Below are 26047 nucleotides of genomic sequence, written 5' to 3' on the forward strand. Positions count from 1 at the left end.
ACACTGGATACACACAAAATGTATTTATTTAAAAAAATACAGAAAGTCTATGGTCTATGCATTCCTATTTTGTTTTTCTCTACGTAACAAGACTGAATCACACTTGAAACAAAATGCATTAAAACTTATCGCCTGACTGCTCAAATAATCCAATTATTATTATACCGTTATTAAAACGTATAAAAAACATCTCAGTACAAACATCGACAACAGCAATTATTGGTTCTACAACACAGCATGCCCTGATGGAAAGGCAATGTACATTACAACACAACATAAGGGCAGATTTGACAGGACTGTAGCGTAGCCGCCCATTCATTTTTTTGATAAATTCAAAAAGTTAACAAGGTCCTATGACAATTAGCTGTCTAACAAATGGATGACAAAGCTACCATTTCCTGGAAAGAATCATATTTGTTCTCAGGTGAAGCACATAGAAATGCCGAAGTGTGATGAGAGCAACATATTCCCTTATCATTGTCACTCAACATAAACCCATGGTGACATCCGACTGACGACACATAAACCCCAGTTTTTGAATGAGCCCAACTGTATACAAGGCACTAGGACACACTCAACGGTGGGGCAAAGGCAATGTCACATGGCTATGTCCCTCTCTGAGCATCAGAGCATCATAGAAGACTGTCATAATGGAATTCAAGGCCCCTGTTAGAGCTTAGGTGAATAAGAAATGTGACATTCTAAATAGAATTCAGAGAGCAGAGATGTTGCAGTGTTGCAGTTGCAGTTGCAGTGGAACAAGTAGAAATTGACATAAAGTACAAAATGAGTCGTTTTCAACGGAGCTCTCTCTCACCTCTCTTTTTGTGTAACGCTGATAAAGGCATGGCGGAAACGAGCGATCTAAACACAAAAGTTCCTTCCGCCGTATAGACTGTAAAGAACTCAACATACTGCGCTGTGGAACCACGTGACATACCCGTTTCATGCACAGTGCACGTACCGTGAACGGCCACTAGGCGGGGCCATGGTACAGTGTAATGCAGTGGAACAGCTACACTGCCATCTCATCAAAGCCTTGCTTCACTGAATCATTTTAAATATAGAAACAATTTGATTAATCAAATCTAACAACTCAAACTCAATGTCTTCCACTGTGTCAAACAATTGTGATTGATGCTGCATTAAACTACTTTTACTGGGGACCCCCTGGAAATCCCCCAAGGGCCCCGGGGGTCCACGGACCTCGAATTGAGAAGCCCTTCTATACATTCTAACATTTGTATTCAGTCAGCTTTTATAAATGTAATTTAAAATGTGAAAACAGACTTGCGTGCTGCTGTCTAGTCGTGTGAAAACCACTGTGATGCTGCATTAACTACGTTTACTCTGGACCCCCTGGAAATCCCCCAAGGGCCCCGGGGGGTCCACGGACCCCGAATTGAGAAGCACTGGTAAACATTTGTATTCAGTCAGCTTGGATGATTGTCATTTTTAACCTGTTCAAACCACTGTGATGCTGCATTACCTACGTTTACTGGGGACCTCCTGGAAATCCCCCAAGGGCCCCGGGTGGTCCACGGACCCCGCATTGAGAAGCCCTGGGATGCATTCTAAGCATTTATGCTCAGTTAGCTTTTATAAATGTGAAAACAGACTGTTGCGTGCTGCTGTCTACTCGTGAGGTTTTTAAGTTTGTGTTTGTTAACAATTAAAAAAATATATAGTTTCAGGATTATTCTCAACTATCCCAAGAAAAATGAGCATGGTATGTTTGACTGCCTTCACTTTCAATCTGTGTTACTTAATGGCATATTGACAGAAGACAGTATGTGAGGATGATTGTGTGCTATTATTGTGCACACAATAATAAGTAGAAATGTGTGCTATACATAATGGTGATGATGATCAGTGTTGTTTAATTTGACAGCAAATTTTTAATTTAGTTTTAGTCACATTTTAGTCACCTGGAATGTTTTAGTGTTTAGTCTAGTTTTAGTCGACTAAATCTACAGTTGATTTAGTCGACTAAAATGTATTTTGGTGAGCCTTGATGCCGACGTAATGGCTGATTTTACACTTGCTGAAAATAGCCGATCTACAAGCTAAAATGAAATATAGCTGCAAGCAGCAATAAGGCGGGACCAAGAAAGAAGACAATACGCAATAAGAACAATATGCACAAATAAGAATCACAGGCTGAGTTGAGACCCTATACTGTAAGTGACATAAGCATATGACGCTGCTGGCTGCATGTATGAATTAGAGGCAGAAGAAGAAGTTTCACAAACCAGCAATTTTCATTGGCCCATAAAAACTTCAGATTTTCACTTAAAAAAGATTACTAAAATGTTTTTGTCCGTATAGGTCCATATTTCACTTGTAGAAGTTTTTGTACATTTTGATCCAAGATCCTGGGAGGAGATACATTTAAATGTTTTTCATATAGTTAAAAATGGCGGGTGATCTAAAGGTCAGAGGTCAAAAGTCAGAACAAGTTGTTTGGCATGAGGAGACACAAATGTGTATCGAAGTGTCATTGCTAACGGTCAAACCGTTCATGAGATATTCACGTTCAAAGTTTGCATTTTCAATTGAGCGCTATAGCGCCACCATTAGGCCAATCGTCATGGGCTTCGCATAGTCACTGTTTGGCATGGCCCTCTACCAGATTACTGCGTTTCGCGAAAACCGACTGCACCGTTCAGTCAGAACGCTTAATTAATGTTAATTACAATGAACTTAATGTAAAGTGCTACCCGAATTATATGAATCCTCTCTATAGTGTCCTTATGCTGGGCGAACATTTGGCAGACGGTGTGTGGGGCCCTTTAAGTGCTGTCCGAAACCAAGCAGCCTTGAGTGGAAGTGGTTTATAAAGCCCTCAAGAGCGAGTCTATAGGCCCAATCCCAATCTGCTCCCTTGGTGACTCAATGAGCCCTCACTGATTTAGCTGCACGTTCATGTGAAGTCTGCGAGGGCTTGAGGGATGTCCCATTTGAAATCGGTAAGTCAGTGAGGGCTCATGTGCCCTTGGCCAAAGTCAGCATCGATGCTGACTTTGGCAAAGAAATTACCCACAGTTCATAGGGGAATGAGGGGGATTCTCCGAATGTCAATCATTTAAGTATGCAAATTAGTTATGTATCGCGGTTAGAATGTCAACAAACACAATAGTGCTTTCTCACTGTTCTACTAGTGCGCAAGCAGAGCGTGCAAGTACTGTCGACCGCTACAAACTGTCAAATCTCAGCTTCTCTGTGAAAAAAAGAACATGAAATATAGCTGCAAGCAGCGATACGGCGGGACCAAGAAAGAAGACAATTATATATAAATATACTTATTATTTTTCTATTGGAATGGCAAGAGCGCCCCTCACTTCTCACGGGTGTAAGAAGTGAGGGGATATTTATCCTCAATTCTGTGGTACACACAGACACAGAAAGCTGGGCAAGCTCAGGCAATTAAATCATCGCTATGGGGTACACACAAACACACAAAGCGGGGCATAGGATGGGCTAGCGCCTCTCAAAAATCCAAATCTATTATAATCCTGGTTGACGGTGGTATGGTTGCTCTCCACTGTGGATACGCTGGTGTGACTTAAGACTACCTGACTGATTTAAACTCTTGTCACATTGTTAACAGTGGTATGGTTTCTCTCCACTGTGGATAAGCTGGTGTACCTGCAGATTACCTAACTGACTGAAACTCTTGTCACACTGTTTGCAGTGGTAAGGTTTCTCTCCAGTGTGGATACGCTGGTGTTTCTGTAGATTAGCTAACACACTGAAACTCTTCTCACATTGTTTACAGTGGTAAGGTTTCTCTCCAGTGTGGATACGCTGGTGTATCTGTAGATTAGCTAACTGACTGAAACTCCTCTCACATTGTTTACAGTGGTAAGGTTTCTCTCCAGTGTGGATACGCTGGTGTACCTGCAGATTACCTAACCAACTGAAACTCTTGGCACATTGTTTACAGTGGTAAGGTTTCTCTCCAGTGTGGATACGCTGGTGTATCTGTAGACTAGATAACTCACTGAAACTCCTCTCACACTGTTTACAGTGGTAGGGTTTCTCTCCGGTGTGGCCACGCTGGTGTGCCTGCAGGTGACCTGACCAACCGAAACTCTTGTCACACTGTTTGCAGTGGTAAGGTTTCTCTCCGGTGTGGACACGCTGGTGTGCCTGCAGGTTACCTGACCATCTGAAACTCTTGTCACACAGTTTGCAGTGGTAAGGTTTCTCTCTGGTGTGGATAGGCTGGTGTTTCTTTAGAGTACTTAAGTGACTGAAACTCTTGTCACACTGTTTACAGATGTGGGTTTTCTTTCCTGTGCGACTCAGCCGCCGTGTCTTTATGTCTCCCGCCTGAGCTTCATTCTTGGTAAACTGTTGACGACCGTCATGTTTTGGTCCATCCGCGTCTCCTTGTTTCTGGCTGGCTACAGGGCTGTTGATTGGCTGACGGGCTGCCGAGGGCATCTGTTCGTTCCTCAGCGCTTGGCAGTGGAGGTCGTCGTGGCTCCTCCTCTTCACGTGTTGATGGAGGAAGGTGGAGGCACCGGCATGTGGACTCTCAGAACAGGAGACCTGAGTCTGGACATGTTGGGACTCACTTCTTCCTTCCATCATCAAACCTAATGGACTGCTATGAGAATGAGAGGTTGAGTTGCTCACCCTCTGCCCTTCGTAAAGCCCTCAGGAAACTCTATACTTAACTTATCCCTTAGATGAAGTGAAAGTCTCAAAGACAATTCAGACCTTATGTAGGCTGATCGGGAGCTGAGGTCTGACGTCACACACAACGTAAACCTTATGTAGGCATGTCATTATCCATTTCTACAGTGTGTTTGCTGTTCACGTTTTCACGTACAAACTTCTCTTCAACCGGGATTTCAGTTAATGGACCATAGATTGTGTTGTGTGTAGGACGTTTCACGCAAATTGCTCAAAAATCCAGGCAGAAAATCAAGTATACGTATTTTTCAAACTGCTCAAAATGGCGGAAAATCTGAGGGCGGAGCTTACTTGTCAAAGTGACAGATGTGTTCCCCATGAGTCAAGGAACATTGACTCATTGACTTTTGGCCAAATGAGGCATGAGTTAAGCCTGTTCAAAGGTTTCATTTTCTAAAAATTGCTATAGCGCCCCCCTTTGGCCATTTGGAGTAAGACTGCTTTCAGTGCTATTTGGCATGACCCTCTACTATACTGTAAAGTGACATAAGCATATGACGCTGCATGTATGTATTAGAGGCAGAAGAAGAATTTTCACAAAACAGCAATTTTCATTGGCTCATAAAAACGTTATTTTTTTCACTTAAAAAGAAATTACTATGATTTATTGTCCGTATAGGTCTAAAGTTCATGTTCATGTTCAAGTTTTCGTGCATTTTCATCAAAGATCCTGGGAAGAGATACATTTTAACTGTTTTTCATAGAATTCAAAATGGCGGGTGATCTAATTCTCGTGACAAATCATGACAACAATTTTACGGGCCAAACAAAGAATTTGAAAGTAGAAAAAACACTTTTTTGTTGTTTTTCTTCTTTGTAATTATTTGTTTGGTCCAAAATATTGTGTGTGTTGTCATGATTTGTCACGACAAGAGTTGGCTTCGTACGACGCTTAAAAGGTCTTTAAATAAATACGTTTTGAAATGTCTATGGGAAAAATGCATTGGGATTAATTTCCTCGGCCTGGCGTCGTCATGAAAGGGGGCGGGACTGCGACGCTCTATACTGTGGTAGTGTGGTTACTTTGCGTATGCCCCGTTTGCTGCGTAGGCTATGTATCGTAGCAGCATATGACATCAGGGTATAACTGGTACAACTAAAGGGCAGTCCATAATGTCTCCGACCATCGCACTTTTCGTCGGAAAGCTCCGGTACAACTACAACATGACGTCACTTGCAACTTCTGAAACGCATTCCTCCGCATTTTTGTTCTGAAAGCTGCACTCAGATGTTGTGACTCTCCGAACTCTACTTTGGAGAAGAAATTAAAGTCTGATCTTTCTGACAAAAAGTTCGGTGGTCGGAGAGAGAATGGACTGCCCTTAACTCTCAATGATGACGTAATAAAGATGTGGATTAAAGGACCCAATGCCAGGGTGTAATTGGTTTTTCGATGGTGATGTAATGACGATATGTTTTAGTGGTTTGGAGGATTAAAGGTAATGCCCCTATGTATAGGCCTACATGTAATCTGACACCACTGCCATATCAAGCACAAGTAGTCATTATACGTCATACGCTGGCACGGCGCATACACATCAAACGGCGACATACGAAATGAAAACTATTACTTGCGCGCTCTGCTTGCGCAAGTAATAAGGGAAACATGATGAGAAATGACTAATGAGCTAAGTAAAATAATATGGAAATGCAAGTTATGATATAGGCTATATTATTATATGAATATTACAACCCCTATCACACGTACAGGACAGTGTATTTATGAAACTAATAATAAAACGATCAGCTTAAATACTTAAATAGACATGTATAAATAGGCCAAGCATGAAAGGCACTGGCTGTGAATAAGGACAGTTTCAATAAAGTGATGCAAAGTGTCATGAATGGCAGACTCATCTTCAAAGTGCTGTCCCATTTCTTTCACAACAATTTGGAGCCCTTGCAGCCTCTCACCCTCAAGCACTTACAGCTGACGTCACTAAAGTCAATGAGGGTTCAGGGCTCAGGGCTTGAGGGAGGCAGGATATTTGGCGGCCCAATCCCAATTGGAGTCTAGATCTCGATTGCCTTGTGCAGCCCTGCTGTCCGCATGGAAACCGCGACCTACAAATGTAAGTACCAACACAAATAAATGATAAATAAACTGCTCCTAAACAATCTTCATCTGATGCAGAATAGACAACGATGTTCACATGGGCTCTTTATTTACCCAACCGTGAAAAACTATAAATTAAACCACACAAACAAAACACCTTTTAACACAATGATTTATAAATACCATGGATCATGTATATGAAATGTCCACAATCATGCTGTAATTCCTTTTTAAATGTCCATATTAATGAAATCCACATGTCACGTGTCTGTTTCCTGTTTCAGTTTTTTATACCCAGCACCCTAATCAAGGGAACTTGATTCAGCTGGAGGGGCACTTCCTTTCAAGTCAAGGGACTGGTTTCAAAAAGGGGGTTGATGTTGGCCACTAGAGGTCATCTGGACCATAGTAAAAGAGGAAGGCTAATGTGCTGTTGAGATGGAGATGGCCAATTCGTAAAAACAAAACCCTTTAGGTTGAAAACCAATTTGTTCCTATTTTTGTTTCCTATCTTGTCCCCACACGTCTCATATTTGCCATTGACAATGAAAGGAGAAATTATGACGTAAATTTGTGGCGACACAAAGCACCCTCACACAAGCACCCAGTCCAGCATACACATGCTCACTTGGACTGGCTCATTAAAGAACCACAGATCGGACAGACTTCACGCTCGACATAGCACTTCCTTGGGTCCTCTGCAATACACCTTACCAGGTGTGAAGTCGTTCAGGCAGGCAGGCAGACAGACAGACAGACAGACAGACAGACAGACAGACAGACAGACAGTACATAGGCTACAGATTGTCCTGGTATTTATAGATAGACGGGTCCGGTCAGCAATGACCCATCCAATGAACTTCAGGACCTTTCTACATTATATAGTCTACAAATACACAGAGTACAACCTGTTCACTCCATACAGACACCTGTTGACGAGACAGAAAACTAGGGCATGTGTTTGGAGAAAACTATATAGCCTGATTTATACTTTGTCAACAATATCGTTGTACAATGATGTATAAATTGGGCTTCAGAAATGTGCGATCCTCCCTTAAGAGGATGAAGCCATTTCCTCACCATAGGAGATGTGATGTCAGTGAGTGCCAACATGCAACATGAACACTGTGTACTCAAATGGGTGTTCACCCTGCTTCAGCCAGTGGCTACGCCCTCACTAAAATGATCCCACCCTCAATTAAGTGGAAACATTTTACATGTGAGTGAAATAATCTAGTGACTAGATTATATAATTTGATTGAGACCCATATGGTCTTATTTTTGAGTGGCGCAACCACTCCTATACGGAGCTATGTGTGTCCCTGCCTGGCTGTGTCCCTGCTGTGTCCAAGCACGAAAATAGCGTTTGGTTGGTTTTCACCACCAAGTGTCACTGTTGCGCAGCCTAACACACACGGTGGCGGGGGCGGTGGCTCAGGGTAGAGTGGCTGGATGGTAACTGCAAGGTTGCCAGTTCGAACCTGGGCTCCCCCAGAGTTAGTGTCGAAGTGTCCTTGAGCAAGACTCCTAATTGCTCCTGATGTGCTGGTTGGTCCCTTGCAAGGTTTCCGCCGCCATCGGTGTGTGAATGGGTGAATATAAATTATGTAATGCATGTAATGCACATCTATGTAAAGCACCTTGGATAAAGGCGCTATATACATTTACCATTTACCCATTTACACACACACACACACACACACACACACACACACACACACACACACACACACACACACACACACACACACACATTAAAGGTACCTGCACAGAGTGCGGTTTTCAGATTTTTTGCTGCGTTTCTCCATCAGTTTTCTGAAAAAACGCGTCCAGTGTGCAACCACCTTAACTGTATGATGATTCCGGGTGTTACAGTACAGTGACAGTACAGTACAGTAGAGGGACCCCCTTCTACTGTACTGTAGAGGGACCCCCCTGGGGACCCCCACACAGTCATTTCTCAACTGTTTCGGACGCGGGGCGGCTAACCGGAACCGGCCCGGCCCCCTGGGCACGTTCCTGGGGGTCTGGATGTTCCGGGGATCCCCCACGGACCCCCGGGGACCCACACATGGTAACTCTGTCATTTCTCGACTGTGTCGGACGCGGGGCGGCTCGCCAGAACAGGGCCGGCACCCTGGGCGCGTTCCTGTGGGTCTCGAAGTTCCGGGGACCCCCACACGGAGTTGCACCACCATAGTTTAATGCCTTCTGCCTTAAGCTGCATGCCTTAACACAAAAACTGCTCATGACGGAACGCTATCTCCATATCCCCAGGTGAAATTGGGGATATACACTTTATGACACCCTCATAAAGTGTATTACTGATATCAAGACATGGATGTCAGAAAATTTCCTTCAACTAAACGAAGTTAAAACCGAAATCCTCCTTGTCGGTGCAAAGGCCGAGAGGGAAAAATTATCCACATACCTAAAATCAAGAGCACTTCACACCAAGGACCAAGTAAAAAACCTTGGTGTTATCTTACAGTGACCTCAACATGGAGGCACATATCAGAAACACCACCAAACTACAGTTCTAACAGGACTGTGTCCACGGGGCACCACAAGGATCTGTCATCTCACCAGTCCTGTTCACCATGTATACAGATGACTGCAGCAGCCCAGACCCTGACACGCTATTCATCAAATACTCAGATGACACGGTTATTGTCGATACCACCAACACCAATAACCGCATCATTGGGGTAATGGACGGATTTGCTGAGTGGTGCAATAACAACTTCCTGGACCCAAGCCCCAGCAAAGCTATGGAACTGCTGGTGGACTTTAGGCAGGGCCCGCCCACTCCACCTCCGGCCCTAGAGATAAATGGCCAGGCAATAGAATGCGTTGTAGAGAATAAATACCTCAGCACCACCATCGACCATAAGCTCACATTCAAGACCAACACGGAGAACATTCACTCCAAGTGTCAACAAAGGCTGTTCTTCCTCAGGAAGATGAGGAAGCTTCAGGTCCGACCATCGATCCTGCAGGCCTTCTACAAGTCTTTTGTAGAATCAATAATGACCTTCAACATCACATCATGGTTTGGTGTGATGCGTGCCATCAACCGGAACCCCCTCGATAGGGTGGTTAGGATCAGCGGCAAGATCATTGGGAGGGACCAGGAGTTACTCAGCAGCATTCATAAAAAACTGACAATAAAGAAGGCCTCTCAAATAGTTGAGGACAACACACACTAACCACTACGAACTAATGCCCTCAGGCCGGCGATACAGAGCGTCAAAACTCACTCAAAGGGGCTCAGCTAGCTTTGTGCCCACCTCCATCAGACTCTTGAACGCCTCCCTCCCCCTCGTTGGAATCTCTAACAAACAACCCCTCCCTTTCCACCTGATGGACTATAGTGAACGCATAGGTTGCATACAATATATATTATTATATATTATTAATTATTAGTACTTATAGAACATATTTTTTATATATTATGCTTTTCTCTTCTGTAGGAAAAAACACACCTAGAAGTCAGGCGTCTGCACATGTGATTAGGCTAGTGGACATCAATGAAAGGAATAGAATGCACCCACACACTGTATATTTGCTCAGTACAAGAGTATTTTTCTTTGTAATGCAACGTTTCGGTCCCTCCGGACCTTCTTCAGGCATCACTGAAGAAGGTCCGGAAGTAGTTTCTCTTAAAAAGTCATTTTATGGTCTTTTTATATAGTAACTGTGTATGTGTGTACTGTGATTTCTTGTGGTCTTTACCACTGCACAAAATAAGTTTCCGAAAGGAAATTAAGCTCTTTGCTGCATGTCATCCCCCCTTGCTCAAAATATGTCTCCAGTTGTCTGAAAAGTACAGTACAACTCCTACTTCATTGCACGTTGATGTCCCTTGCAGAAAATATCCGATTTTCAAGCTAACAGCACTCCCCACCTGGAGTTAGCACACGATCTCAGCTAAAAATATTGACACTACTTTCCATGTTAGGAAGTGGTTTCATACATGAATTGGGCCCCTGTTCCGTATTTATTTGTTCTCGGGTATTTTTAGTAACTGCAACTAGAAATGGATGTGTTATTGTTGGTTTAAGTGTGTCAACAAATGCACACAGCTATTTTGACTTGGTTTTGCTGCAATCGCTCTCCGCAAACAGCTCCGGCTACCCATTTCAGGAAGTACGCCGATATATTTTTCAGTAGGCAGCCTAGATCTTAAGTCCTCTTCTTGAGGTCTAGACTGCCTCGACATCAAATATTTGATGTTGGGTCAGATCAGTAAGGATGAAGTCATTTGATTCAAATTCCTCTCTCACCTGATCCAACGATAACCAAGTGTCACTGCGAAGGCATGCTCAAAAACGTCAGATCTCAGGTCCAAACAAACCAGACCAGTGAAGCTGCATTGGATTTCACCCTGGCATCCCTATTTTGGCCAGCATGTCATTATTAGTCTTGCATCAATCTGGGAACCCATCTGCAAAAAAGTGGAAAATCATTGACTTTGCCTCCCAATCCCCCGCATATAGAGACCAGGATGTCGGTCTGTTTACTCTCCTAGCAGCCCTCCTCCTCCGGGTGGTGCTCCTGTATTTTCATTCCTATCAACAACAACTCTACATGTTGTAATTGGAGTTGCTGACAGATTCAGCTGAGGAGCTTTGAATCCGTCTTGACTCAGGGATTAGTCTCGCATAGGCCAGCCAGCGTGCTTTCTGCTCTAGAGGGACGGGTAGCGCATGGAGCAATTAAGCGCTGTATAATATTGGTTCAGCGATCTGAGCTGAGGAAACTGGCATCACCACTCGCCATATTTCGAGCGATGCCCCTCTTCACTATAGTTCACTCCCAGATGACCAGAGATATCTGCCTATGATATATTTTGGGACGTCTAAATTCAATATATGCGCTACAACAGAGGAGAAACCAGTGCTACCAAACCTACACCCACTGTTTTGAAAACCAATTCTGACACCGTCCCAATATAAAGGTCCACCCTGAGGTATTTGCATGACACGTGGTTACATATCCCTCTAAAACCTGTGATACAGATTAGACAAATTCAAAGATCTTTTTATTATAATAATAAAAATGACACCCGTGTGAAGTGAGGGGCGCTCTTATCATCATACATCATCTCATTCCGGCCAATCACAATTTGCGTCCTTACCTTCGTCTTCAATGTTTGTGTTTACACAAACACTCAAATCTGGCCATTCATTGTCAATGGCATTAATGTTTGTACAAACCCTCAAAGCTGGACATAGGAGGGGCTAGCGCCCCTCAAAAATTGTGAACATAGCCAATCTACAAGTGGATCTTGTAGATCTGCTATTTTCACTATATTTGAAATAGGCCTTAAGAGGTTAGTTTGTAATGTAGGCTGCTTTTGGAGCAAAAGTATCCAAAAACACTAATACTCAAGTAAAGTACAGATGCTCACAACATGTACTCAAGTTACGGTACTCAACTAAATTAACTTTGTTACTGTCCACCACCACCACTACACGACAAAGTATAAATCCAGTCTGTTAGACTCTTTTCTGTCAGCAGATCTGTCATGGTTAGAGGGTGTATGTAGGTGTCTGGACCATCTGTGCTCTTCCTCTATCCCTGTAGACAGTGGAGTGACCTCGGCCTCACGTACGTCAGGAGGTGACCTTTGGACAGGACGATGTCCTTATCGGAGGCTTGGGGTGTTCCTGTGGCAACACTGTGGGATTTTCACACATCCAGTCGGAATGCCTGGAATCTAGGTATCATTTCCTAACAGGGAAAACATCTTGGCTACTGCAACTGGACTCCTCCATGGTGGAAAGTGTGTGCGCGTGCGTGCGTGCATGTGTGTGTGTGTGTGTGTGTGTGTGTGTGTGTGTGTGTGTGTGTGTGTGTGTGTGTGTGTGTGTGTGTGTGTGTGTGTGTGTGTGTGTGTGTGTGTGTGTGTGTGTGTGTGTGTGTACTTGTATTACCATAGCTGGCTACTTGAGAGCCAAATGTCCAAGTATAGTAGAATTTTAGGAGCGTTTCACTTGTCCTCGCAAGAGTGGTTGTTTTATGGTTAAAAAGCTTAAAAAGATTATTATTTGAGTTGGTATTTTAATTACAAAAAGATTCAGGTTGGTATTAGGGTCGGATTAGGCATTTAGAGGTTAGGTTTAGGGGTTAGGGTCAGAGTTATACTTCAGTTTTACTATTTGTGCAGCGATGTCATGTGATAGGGAGAATGCATATTTCCATGGATTCTCATGATCTTGAGAAGCTTTCACATCTTCTCTTCTCTTCTCTTCTCTTCTCTTCTCTTCTCTTCTCTTCTCTTCTCTTCTCTTCTCTTCTCTTCTCTTCTCTTCTCTTCTCTTCTCTTTCATCATTACAGACACATGTGTTGTTTGGAATTTAAGTAATTACTGTTAGTTTACAGTCAGGATTAACTCATGTCTCAGTTGGTTCCTAGTTTTTCAGATATTTTTAGACTGAAAACAATTGAGTTCATTGTGTAATACATTGCGTCATACACCAGCTGTATGCCCATAGTCTTTCTTCTAATTTCAGAGGATTTCAGAGGATGCACCTGGACATGCAAGTTCTGTAAATAGTGTGCCTAGTGCTCATTACATTATGTAAACTTCAGAGCAATTTCCCATCTGTTAAACCACTTGCACCTTCACCCTCATTTAATCCTCGCGTTTGAAAGCTTTACAACCAGGTTGTTTAAAAATGGGCTCTCTCCCACCTTTCCTGCCACTGCTCAATTTAATATCGTGGAAAGATCAAAGATGAAAACACAACATGTTTTAAGGCCTCATGCTCTACATGCAGTGGAAATTATTTACTGTGTGAGAATGTTGACCAGCAGTCACCAAGCTCAGCCATCTGATAAGATTTCAAAGCCGTATGTTACTGAAAGAGCACATTGTCTGGAAAGTTGACTTTAAGAGAATTTTGAGAAATTACTGTAAACCTTGGATAAATGCCCCTTTAAGGTAAACTGAACAGAGCGAAAGAGAGAGAAGTGTGATGTATTACAGAATTTTCATTCAGTCTTTATTCATTCACAGTCGAGCAGATGATCTGAGTGTTTATTGTATTTTCAATGAATGAATCCATCTGTCTGTGACCTCTGTGGAGTGTAGACACTGGCAGAGATTCTGTAATGCCCGTCATGTCTTCGCCTAGCGCCTGCCTTACTGGAATAATGAGTCAAATACAACTCACTATACCAATATCTAGAACAGTATAATTTCCACATGCTTTTTAACTTAAGGCTAGGTTCGCCTCTGTGTGCTATTTTTGAAATGTTTTAATGGACATCGGTCGGCGTGCCCGCGCTTCATTGTGGAGATACCTGCAGATCTGGCAGACGCTGCGCACCGCTGCTCGGAAAGCTGAGACCACTGGTTTCAGGGACTCCTGGTGCCAAAACCTCAGACACCAATTACAAGTGCACTTTGAGACATTCTCCATGTTATGTATGTGTCAAATATTGCCCTGGGAGACGTTTTGACTATTATTTGTGACTGTTACAGCCCACAGCCTGTTTACTCTGACTCACATTCAAATCAATCATCGAACAACTACTGGGCAAGACCCAAACCCACTAACCTTAAAGCTGGCAAAGCTGAATATTGTCTCGGTTTGCTGAGGAGACAAATGGTTTGGGTGAGGGGGGAAAAAAGAAACACATTCCACAAAAAGCATGGCCTAAAACTGTAAGGCAAGGTTGGAACATGGTGTGTGTGTGTGTGTACCCACCAAGTCTTTCTACTCCAAAAGCAAAGAGCTAGAAAAAAACCTAATAGAAAATATGTGGAAAGTTTTATCCCCAAATTCCTCCCCCTTTTTATAAGCAAATGCTATCCTCATTCTACACCACACGTGTTTTAAAGGTTACCCCTGATCTTTGGGGACATGCTTTCAAGCAATTGATAACTAACACATTTTAAGCAATTGATAACAAAACCCAGAATAAAATATTTTAATTCAAATATAAAGCATAGTGGCATGCTGTTGTTGATCACTATGTAATAACCAGCTGCATGTGTAATAGGTTTTAATCATGTTTTTTGCGTTGTGTCAGTGTGTCACGGCAGAATTTCTTTGCTCCTTTCCTCTGTTCACAACATGAATAAACAAAGACTATAAGCTGCAAATTATCTATAATCTGTAAATGTCTGCCAGGCGCAGCCAAAGTCTCCAACATATTTTTAGGTCATTGGATGTTTTCTGTGAACATAATGTTAGACATTTTTGCTACATAGTGACAGATTAGATGGAGAAATTCTCCTTTTTCTTCCCAGTACTTACATTAGTGCTTTCTTTTCTAACATTTACAGGACAAATAATATTTGCATTACTTTGCCCTGCAGTCTATGTGTGTTTGAATAAACGCACAATCCAATAGGGCTTCCGTACATACCATCTCAAAGGAAAACAATATTCCTAAAGGCTGAATGGGGTCATTGTACACATCTTAGGGGTGTCTCCAAAGGGCCAATGTCGACTGTCAGTCATTGTGATACTTTATTATCTCTGAGCTTTCCAACATAGGCCTACAGTATGTGGGTTTTCGAAGGCCTGTAGGGCCTACATCTTTTGGCCTAGTTTCTGTTATCTGATAGGAATTACACTCTACACACTGATTGATAAGGGCTTCAATTGATTGATTGGTTTTGGCTCATTGTTTCCATTGCATTATTGTCCGCATACAGCAATCCAGACATACAATAGCTTGCCAATCCAAAAGTACAGAACATCCCATTTGAAATGTTTTTTCGAGATCAAATGGGTTTTTTAGCCCTGCTAGCGGCGGGGCTCTAAGGATGGCTTTGCCTGTAGGTCGGGACTCGGTCGGTCCATCCGACACATCTCAAAATGTTATTGGATGAATTGCTATGACACTGAGTGCATTCCTGTTCCTACTATCGTACAGATTTTGATGACCCCAATTCTGGTAATGATACTAATTAATTAATTATATTAAACTGTAAAGCTTTTGGGCAGTGTTGGGCAGATTAAGCTACATGTAACTAAGCTACGTAGCTTACATACTTGTGGTAGCTGAGCTACATTCATATTTGTGTACCTCGTCAAGTAGCTCAGCTACTTTTTTGGTCATTTTTGTAGCTTTATATAGCTACTCAAGCTTCAAGCTACAATTTTGAGAAAGGTTTTTTATATAACAAAAAATATATATAATATTTCTGTTCAAATCTCTGCCCAAAATGAAGTACAAGGGTGTCCCTGCCAGTGCTGCATCTGAGGGGCTTTTCAGTGTTGGCAAGTTAAGTTTTACAGTTAGCTTGTGTTAAGATTGACGATCAAGCTAACTATTAACTAACTAACAGTTGAGTTAATTGGTGTAGCTATCACTTCACAATACAAGAGACCACCGTCGTTTTTTTTTAAAGGTACAGTTTTTCAGATGTGTTAATATTGATGATCAAAATAATGTCATCATGTAACAGTATCCTCAACAGATCCTCTTTTTTTCTCCTTTTTTAATGTCAGTTGAGAGAGGCATATTTCTGGCATTTGACTTTTTTGTAGGATCTATATTTTGTTTCATATACACCACATTATGTACATTGTCAATTAAAAAAAAATTATGTAGCTGTAGCTTTGCGAGCTACATTTCTCCAGGGGGCAGAAAAAGCTTGATCAAGCTATACCGCTATATGGTCAGCTACTTCTAGCTTTACAAGCTACGCTTTCGAGGTAGCTGCCCCAAGTTCCCAACACTGCTTTTGGGGTCGTTTATAATATGCTTTGTCTATAAGCCTATCAGCTTATAGACTTCTATAAGCCTATTATAGAAGTCTCACCTTTTCAGTGGATACACTTCCGAAATTACATGACAGTTACAGGCCACAGCACAACATGTCTGTATTTAGTTATTCTTTAGCACGTCTGCAATTACTTAATACATAGTAAAGCTGAATATTGTTCATTCTTCTTCAGTTTTGACAATTTGGGAGATATACTTCCAGGTTGTATATGATGCCTATTACAGTACAGTTTTTTGCCTGTTGTATTTGGGTTGTTCCAAGCACTATCATTGTTGAAAAGCAGATGGAAAGGTGTTGGGGAACAGTTGAGGAAGGAATCAGGAATGAACCAGTGGGCCCACACTGTTCTGACTGTCTGTCTGTCCACCTGGATCCCACCTGTCCTGGACATGCATTGCATACTTTCCTCCTTTCAACCTCTGTCTGTCTCATTCTATTTATAACCATCACTGACATCTTTCCTGCCCACCCAAACGCTGTGGGAACCAGATGATCGTGGAATGCGAGAATTCAGTAACGTTTTTGACAGAGAAGCCCTGATCTCTTGCCCACGTGGCACAGCAGCTGTTTCACTGTAGATATACTTATACTGTACTGTGTTTATGTCCATAGTTCACTCTGAAGGCACTGTTATACAGCTATACATGCTATACAGCTATGACCCAATCTGTGTAATAGTGTTGAATGTAGCTCATATATTGACTGTGCAGGCAATGGGACTTTACCTTCACACAAGAGCCACGTTATGAATGGAAGTAGATGCAGCTACCATTGAGTAATATAACTGTTTAGCAGTGCTGTCAGTACTGCATGTCTCCTTGTATAGCCTTCAAGGAGCCCTCTGACAGTATTTGCTCCCTGAGTTCCTGTTGAGGTGCAGATTGTATAGCTCACAATAGAAGAGATCACAGTGACTCAAGTTCATGCCAACCCCAGACATGCTACACTAACGCCATGGAAACCAACGGAAATGTGAGGGATTAAATCCCCTTTCAATCGGCCTTAAAATAATAGATTATAGTTCCAGGAGTTTTTGAGGTTTTGGAAACAGCAACTAAATCGTGGAAAGATCGGTTCTATTTCGGTCCTCTGCTAGAAAAGCTTGGCAGCCATATCCCATCTGACCTATGCATATCACCACAGCATGTAAAAACATCAGCAAGATAAAATCTCATTGATCTAAATCAGAATAGTCACCACAAAGCTCTGGGGCGTGTTTGACATGCCATAGACAACCTGGATAATATATTTTCCTCCCTTCAGTTCGTGTTAAACGGGGTAAGCTTAGAACACCAAAAGAGTGGAAAGAAGGGAGGGGAGGGGGGTAAGAGAAAAAAAGGTGGGAGGTGTGGTGGGGTGGGTGAGTGAGTGTCTGGAAGTGGAATTGGGCAGCAGGGAGCAGGAATGTGAAACATTTCTGATGCTGCTCCAGTGGCTGTTTACACGGCAGTCAGCCTGTGACATCAGAGTACGGACTTTATAAATGTCAGCGGTGCACAAGAATGAGCATTGAGCAAACAGCTGTACTGCTAGCGCCAGCATTACACTCACGCAGATTAGTTAGCCAGATAGACAGACCGAGCAGCTACCACCAGCAACACGAGGCCCCATGGACCGGCCACTCTGTGACAATGTGATAGCGTTGGCTTTACTGCTTTGTATGGGTGCACAGGTGAGGCCACTCTGTCTGTATTTGTGAATGGAATGGCTGTGTGTGTGTGTGTGTGTGTGTGTGTGTGTGTGTGTGTGTGTGTGTGTGTGTGTGTGTGTGTGTGTGTGTGCGCGTGCGTGCGTGCGTGCGTGCGTGTGTGTGTGTGTGTGTGTGTGTGTGTGTGTGTGTGTGTGTGTGTGTTCGTAGGGGGTTCTTTGCTATCTTGAAAATGAAACTTATAATATATTTTCCTCGCATATACTCTACTGAAATCGAATGTATTATTGTGTTATGTGTTCTTTAACTTCTTTTATTTGGCATTGTTAAAAGTGTTTACACGCTCAGAGTTGAATACACTGAGGATTTGTATTTGCGGTATGTGAGCACTAAATATGGCCATTATCCTGTTTTGTGATAGATTTAAAGGTTTAGAAACAAAGTGAGAATGATACAATTGTGTGTATCTACTGTTCTAGAATCCACCCGGCCCCCATACAGCTGCTGTACACGTTATATGGGATGCTATAGTCATTGAGGGGAATCCCCTATTCTTCTGGTTAGGGTTAGGGTGGAATAACTCAGACGGGGACCATCAGACGCTGTCTGTGGGTTGGTTCCATCAGACACGCTATTGAAAACTGTCCTCTGACTAGACCAGTGGTTCTCAACCAGTGGTCCGGGGGACCACCAGTGGTCCTTGAGGGGGTTCCAGGTGCTCCCCTGCAGCTAAATGGAGAGTTGGTAATCAAATGGACCCTTAAAGCTAAAGGTCTTTAACTCTTGAGAGTGTAATATGTATATATGCAGTATATCCACAACAAAATATTCTTGGGATTGGGTCTGAGAGGCTAAATGTCATCAAATGGTAGTCCGTGGCTCAAATGCTGAATAAATAATGGGCCTTGATGTGAAAAAGGTTGAAACCCACTGGACTAGACAGTGCTGGATACAATGTTTCCTATAGTACTACCTTAAGAGACGCAGTTTGATAGGCTACTGATACAAATACAAAATAAAAGATCTAGTCCCTGGATGATGATGGTGATGATGGTGATGATGATGATGATGATGATGATGATGGTGATGATGATGATGATGGATGGTGATGGCAGTGGATGATTATTCAGTAATAATCCGGATTAGGTGACCATGCTGCTTATCAATGTCATCATCATAATAATGATGAGAAAAATACATTGTGTGATTGTTCTTTGCAGTTTCCTCATCACAGAATAATCCACTATGAGTATCTAGTATCTAAGACAGCTTGAATGAGATTGAATGTAGATGTTCTTGACAGGCTAGCGAAACCAATCCCTGCACATTTTCTAAATTTCCTTTCCTCTGTGTGTGTGTGTGTGTGTGTGTGTGTGTGTGTGTGTGTGTGTGTGTGTGTGTGTGTGTGTGTGTGTGTGTGTGTGTGTGTGTGTGTGTGTGTGCATGCGTTGTCCCTGCCAGGTTATATGCCAACAGTGTGAGCAGCCATGCCAGTGCACCAGTCCAGTCCCCCAGTGTCCCAAGGGTGTCCCCCTGGTTCTCGATGGCTGCCAGTGTTGCCAGATGTGTGCCAGACAACGAGGCGAGCCATGCAGCAAGGCGTTTCCCTGTGACAGCCAGAGAGGTCTACAGTGTGACTACAGCGCATGCTTCCCTGGAGACCCTGGGGAGTGTGTCAGTGAGTGCCACTCTCCCCTCAGATCCCCTGACCACTGATCACCATGGGAAAAGCTATACGAGTGTACCCTGGGAGGCTGACGCTAGCTCCCCTGTGACCCGATTACAAACAGACAGTCGTGTTTAGGGCCTGTTCATCCGAGCGTGGCGGGGCGGCTGGGCTTTGACTCCAAAATGTCTCAGCTTCTATTTTAAGGGCTCATGTTGACACACCTCCTCTAATGACCGCCTGTTGAGCATGATAGATTGCAGAGACAACACACATGGATTGAAAAACAGAGTCCTCATCTTCTCCATAGAGAGGCCTGGTTTCCTATAAAAACCTAACCATTGGCAGGGACAGCCACCCCAGTGTCCTCATCTTTTCCTCTGTTCTTCCCTCTCCATTCCCTCCCTTTTCACTTCCTAATTGGGTTTTCCGATTCCATCAAAGTCACGGGCGTGTCTCCAGTTAACCCCATCATGGTTCAATGAACTAAGCAGAGCTCTGTGCTCTTAACGTTCCACAGGTCAGGAGGATCTGAGCTGTGAGGTCAACGGAGTCACCTATCACGACGGCCAGGCGTTCCAGCCCTCCTGCAATACCTACTGCCACTGTAGGGGTGGAGGGGTGAGCTGTGTTCCGGCATGCTCGCTGGATGTCCGTCTCCCGACTCCAGACTGTCCCAACCCACAACACGTTCTGCTACCGGGGAAGTGCTGCAAGGAGTGGGTCTGTGAGAACCTGGAGAACACCGTTATTCAGGATGCAATCACAGGTAGATGGATGGGTGGATGGATGGTTACACCATCTAGGACAGGAACACAGCCTGTCCGGCTCTTAGCCATGTTTTTGTTTAGCTTCATAAAAACCGTCTTGTCTTGTCTTAAAGTTGAAAAGAGTAGCTATAATGGAAGCCTCACGTGAAAGCTGCAATAAGCTAACCTAGGATTACCTCTGTGTAGAAATTTCTACCACTGAGCTAAGACAGAACACCCATGTGGGTAGGGGAGATATTGTGTTTTGTGTTGCAGGCACTACGACTTCTCAACCAAAATGGTAAATATGGTAAATGGTAAATGAATGGTGGTCCTATACCCGACCACAGGGGCTGAATTTATTAATGGAAGAATGGGAGTCTACCTCCATCCACTGCAGATATATTGCCTTAACATTCCGTACCATACAGATTGGTCTCACACACACACACACACACACACACACACACACACACACACACACACACACACACACACACACACACACTCACAAACCATCCGGATTGCTAGCTTTAGACCCCAAACATCTTCCTGATTACAGCCAGATTGACATTTACAAGACATCTCTCCAGGTCATTGTGATAGTGAAGCCAGATGTTTTCTCATGCATCACTGCATGCTTCAATAACAGACGTTACTCACCCTTCATCAATCTGTGAGACAATATTATGCTTCCTACATTTATTTGAGGTTTGTCACTGATGGTCATGTCTGGAAGCTTTTATTGGAGTATTTTCTGCGTTTCATTGGGGCGTGTCTGGCCAAATGAAAGCTCTCCAAGTCCAAATATAACCAGCGTTTTCCCAGCCAGACTGTTTCTTAAAGTTTCATAACAGCACCCACAGCGGAGCTATGTAACAATTAAACACATGGAGCCAAGTGGGGACTGCAAAGGGAGCATAGGAAAATCACTTTTAAGAGCATCTGGAATTCCCGACACTGTTAAAACTACGTAGTACATATCAATAGTTATGGAACATCTTGTTCTGTTTGAGATTGTTTTATGAATTCAAGAGGAATGCTATACAATGCCAGAGGGTTACTTGTATTACTGTCTTGTATATTTAGAGATGTTATGTTGGGTGAAACACTTGTGTTAACTTAAAATGGTCCCGTCATTTAAGCCAGCTGAGAGTCACTGAAACACAGTGACCGTTGTGAGTTGTATATAGCAAGCACACGTCAGATGAGGTCAGCAATGCATCTCAACAGAGAACACAGAGTAACATAATTCTATAAGGTCCCCATTCACATGCTGCTGGTTTATTGCGCAATTGACTATTTTAATCACCAGAAACTGCTGCTAATTTAATAATATACCCAGAGTGTTCCCCACCCAGTCTTTCTGAAACACTGTACATTGACTATGACATCAGACAAAACATCAGACAACAGGCCTAATGTTATGCAGTGCAGAACATTGATTGAACCTGATGTGTGAACTTCTTATTCTGATCGTGCTTTAACTCATATTCCTCTATAGCCTCGAGAACTGACCAGAAGTGGGCAGCTTTCCCAGAGCGTCACCATCCCAATCAACTGGTCCCACACGTCCCCTCCACCCCCACCTGTATAGAAAAGAGCACTGAGTGGAGTGCTTGTTCCCGGACCTGTGGGGCCGGCGTCTCTACCCGCGTGTCCAGCAAAAACCCAGCATGCAGGCTGGAGATGCAGATGAGGCTTTGCAAGGTTCGCCCTTGTCATATGGACCAACTGGCCCATATGAAACCCAAGGTGAGCCACCAAAACATGGACTTCAAACACACTCATGAGCATTTGCGCCTGTCGTAGACATGCGCAGAGCAAGTTCAGTCAGGGAACCTCAGTCAGCGCGCCGGCTGTTAATTGGGCCTAGAGTTCTCATCGGGCCCGAAATTTGAAGCCCGGCCCGGCCCGGCCCTAACTGGGTCAGCCCGAAGCCCGGCCCGGCCCTAAAAAATACCATAATGTTAGACCCGAAGCCCTATAAAGCCCGACAAAGAAAAAAAAGAACGCCACTTTAATGCATGGCCAGCGCAGCAGCATGCGTTGACGGCGCGTGCTGCTGCGCTGGCCATGCAATAAAGTGGCGTTCTTTTTTTTCTTTCAGTGTGTGTCTGTGTGAGAGTGAGAACGGAGTTCAATGGACTTATCGCCGAAATAAAGGATTTATGTAGCTCACGTTAGACAGTTAATGTAGCCTTCCATTTCCATATCATTCTAATGGATTCCATTTCCAGTGGTGGTGACTGGTGAGTAGCTCCCCGTTTCCTCTGAAGTGAAGCTATGTCCAAGACCCCAAGTATCGTCCCCGTTCGGTGTCCAAAAGAACAAACATAGCCTACATATATATCCATGCACCCACTCATGGCGTGTCTCGAGCTTAGAGCTTAGAGACAGCTCTGTTATTTTAAATCGGGCACATATAACGAGGAGCGCCGCTGCCGCACTGAGCGACGGCGGTTATAATACTAATCATTTTGTAAATCAAATAGCCTGTAGCCTGCAGTGGACTGTAACATTGCGTGGTCAGATCATACACTACAGAATTATATGGATCGGTTGGTGACTATATGACGTTGATTAGGTCTAATGATTAGGTTATTCATCGCAGCCAGCTGGGTTTAACGAGATGGCTCAGTGCAACTGTTTTTGTCATGTTGCAGTCTATCGTTTGATAATCCGATTGATTTATAAAACATTTAGCATTATGAACTGAAGCAGAAGCTCATTTGGTGCGCCGCAAAACAGAGGCCAGCCAGCGGTATAAACATTAAACAACCACCCCACCGTTCACTTCTCTCTGCCTGCAGTCAGTAATCCATTCCAAGCCTCCCGCCTCCTCCTGTCACAAGTGAATCGCCATAGCGCAGCCCTCTTCATAATAAATACATACTTGTAGGCTATATAACCTACACATTACACAAATAACAGAATTGCTATTTTTATTATAATAACATTTTTGAAAAAAGAAGAAAAATAAAAAATCACGGAAAATCACAGAGCCCGAGGCCCGGCCCGGCCCGTCTAATTAGCATATTTTTTGGGCCCGGCCCGGCCCTAAAATGTCGGGCCGGGCCGGGCCGGGTCGGGTTCGGGCAGAAAATGAGAACTCTAATTGGGCCACCGCAGCATCACGCTCTCATCCACATGATTCACTCAGCCAATCACACACTCACCCCATCTCATACCGGCTACTTGAACCAGAGGTTTGCATTCCTCTGCCTTCTTGCTTGCTTACACTGCTGCTGTATCAGCGTGCTGCTGTCATACAACCTGCGCTCAATTCTGCTGCTGCTATACTGTATACCCGTGCTGCTGTATACAAGTGCTCACCCACCTCCACCCCAGCTACCACCTGTCGTTTTGGATCTACTGTTTAGGTACGGGGGATTCAGAGTCCCTATGGTTGGGACTGATGCGCTTGACCTGAGTACCTAAAAAGCAGATCCAATACATCGCCAAACCATAATAAATATATTGCATTGATTATGTTATATTCAATAAATATATATATTACATCCTCCTTGAGTTGTCTGACTGAACTATACCTTTCAACGTGTCTGCTTGTTCCGTTCTCATCAGTCTCTGCTTTCACGTGTCATTTTCCTCCAGTGGGGAGGGCACTGCAAGGCCAGCTACAGGTCCCCCGCACCCATTCGGCTTATCTACCATGGCTGTTACAGCACCCAGCTCCACCAGCTCCGGTACTGCGGACAGTGTACCGACGCCCGCTGCTGTACCCCTTACCACACACACACCGCTGAGGTGGCCTTCCGCTGCCCCACTGGCAGACTGCTACGGCGGAACGTGATGATGATCCACTCCTGTGTCTGTCATTACAACTGCCCCAGCCGAGCATATGCCAACCCTGCCCTGCGGGGATTCAGGCCCTGACTGGCACCAATTAAGCACTGACTGACTTATTGACTCAATCGTGTCCACTCAGGACATGATATAAGACAGCCAAGACAGGTGTGTGTGTAATCTCTTCCAGCTGAGTATTGTCTTTACACTGTAAAATTCTAGAGTTCATTTAAGTCTGAGAGTTAAATGAACACTCAGGATTTTACTGAGTAGCGTTAGTTTTAGTAAAGGTACATTAAGTTGCTGGTAATGAACTGTGACCACATTGGGATGAAAACCCATCGTGACAAACTTCGTCTGCACTAAGAATTCACTGCACCAGTCCTGTCCCCTCCTGCACCTTGTGAAGAAACGATGATGGGGCATTTCCTTAATGATCATTTCAGAGTTGATAAATACTAAATACAGTACATACTACAGACTATGGAAGACACTTGACCATGAAGGTTATTTGGTCAGGACAGTGTTAGCTTTAAAGACATATTTACGCTAATGTAAATACATAAATTGTGTGTGTGTGTGTGTGTGTGTGTGTGTGTGTGTGTGTGTATGTGTGTGCGTGTGTGCATGCGTGCGTGTTAAGGTTCAAGGTTCTTTATTATTTGTCTCCCGAGGAAGAAATTTGTCTTAGACAAAGGGCATAAGCGTAGCCCTTATGTCCATGTCGCCGCAGTGCAGCGCCAAATACATCTTTCTTGCATCATAGAAAAAGAAAAAGAAAACATAGAGGGGGGTAAGAAGTCATCACATCACATTTCAAGTAAGATGATAATACTCGGCTGTGCAGGCACGTTTCTGGGTGGGGGCTTCGGCCAGGCACAAAAAAGCTCTCTTCCTACGCAAGCCATCGAAGGGGAAGGGGAGGAAAAAAGATACCTAGCTGCAGGGGGGGGGGGGGGGGGGGGGGTAGAAGGCGGCTGTGTGTAAAGACATGTGTGTCCATGAGAACACTTCGGTGGAAAGTTCATTTCCCATGTGTTTGTGTAAGTGTGTTCCTGGCATATCTCCCGAAGGTCATGTCACGTTGCCTCATTGTCCTGCGTTATCATGGCGGGTTCAGTGGAGACGAACACGGCCCAGACGAAGACACAACAGGTGTCAGGGAGGTGAGGTGGGGGGGGGGGGGGGGGGCAGAGGATCCTTTCTTGCGCTGTCTCTTCTTGTGGAGATTGTCAATTGGGGGGTTATTCAGATTCATGTTTAGAGCGAGGGATAGCAATATGGCTATTTCTCCTCTATGTCCGTTATGGCTCTCTGTCCGTCATGGCTCTCAGGGCGCTGACCTGTTCCAAGATCGTGTCCATCTTCTGATGCATCTCCCCAAGTGCCCTAAATTTGTCTCATACTGTAATGACTCCAACCTATGTGTTGACAGATACTGTATCCTGATATGTTTAAAATGTTATTTGTAATGTGTATATTTCTATGTATGTTCATAGCCAGATGACATTGCACTTGTTTTTTTCTTGATTCTTTTTTTAAATTCTAGTTTGTTGTAAATAGTTTCATCATAGCTTTTGAGAGGTAATACAATTGTTTGCATTATTTCATGCAGGCTACATTTATTTTACACTAAAAATGTTTATATTTGTGTGTTGACAATAC

At 43.7% G+C, this 26047-nt stretch overlaps 1 protein-coding gene across 1 annotated transcript; it reads left to right on the forward strand.

Annotated features, from left to right (window-relative positions):
- Positions 1-17937: 17937 nt before the first annotated feature.
- On the forward strand, positions 17938-25040 carry ccn5 (cellular communication network factor 5). The gene is made up of 5 exons (XM_083770235.1): positions 17938-18184; positions 19622-19838; positions 20347-20595; positions 22080-22330; positions 24191-25040. The coding sequence occupies exons 1-5, from the start codon at positions 18122-18124 to the stop codon at positions 24470-24472; spliced, it is 1062 nt and encodes a 353-aa protein (XP_083626361.1). The 5' UTR covers positions 17938-18121; the 3' UTR covers positions 24473-25040.
- Positions 25041-26047: the final 1007 nt, after the last annotated feature.

This window comes from Protomyctophum parallelum (genome assembly GCF_964188405.1).
Source record: "Protomyctophum parallelum genome assembly, chromosome: 7".
In the NCBI taxonomy this organism is placed as follows: domain Eukaryota; kingdom Metazoa; phylum Chordata; class Actinopteri; order Myctophiformes; family Myctophidae; genus Protomyctophum; species Protomyctophum parallelum.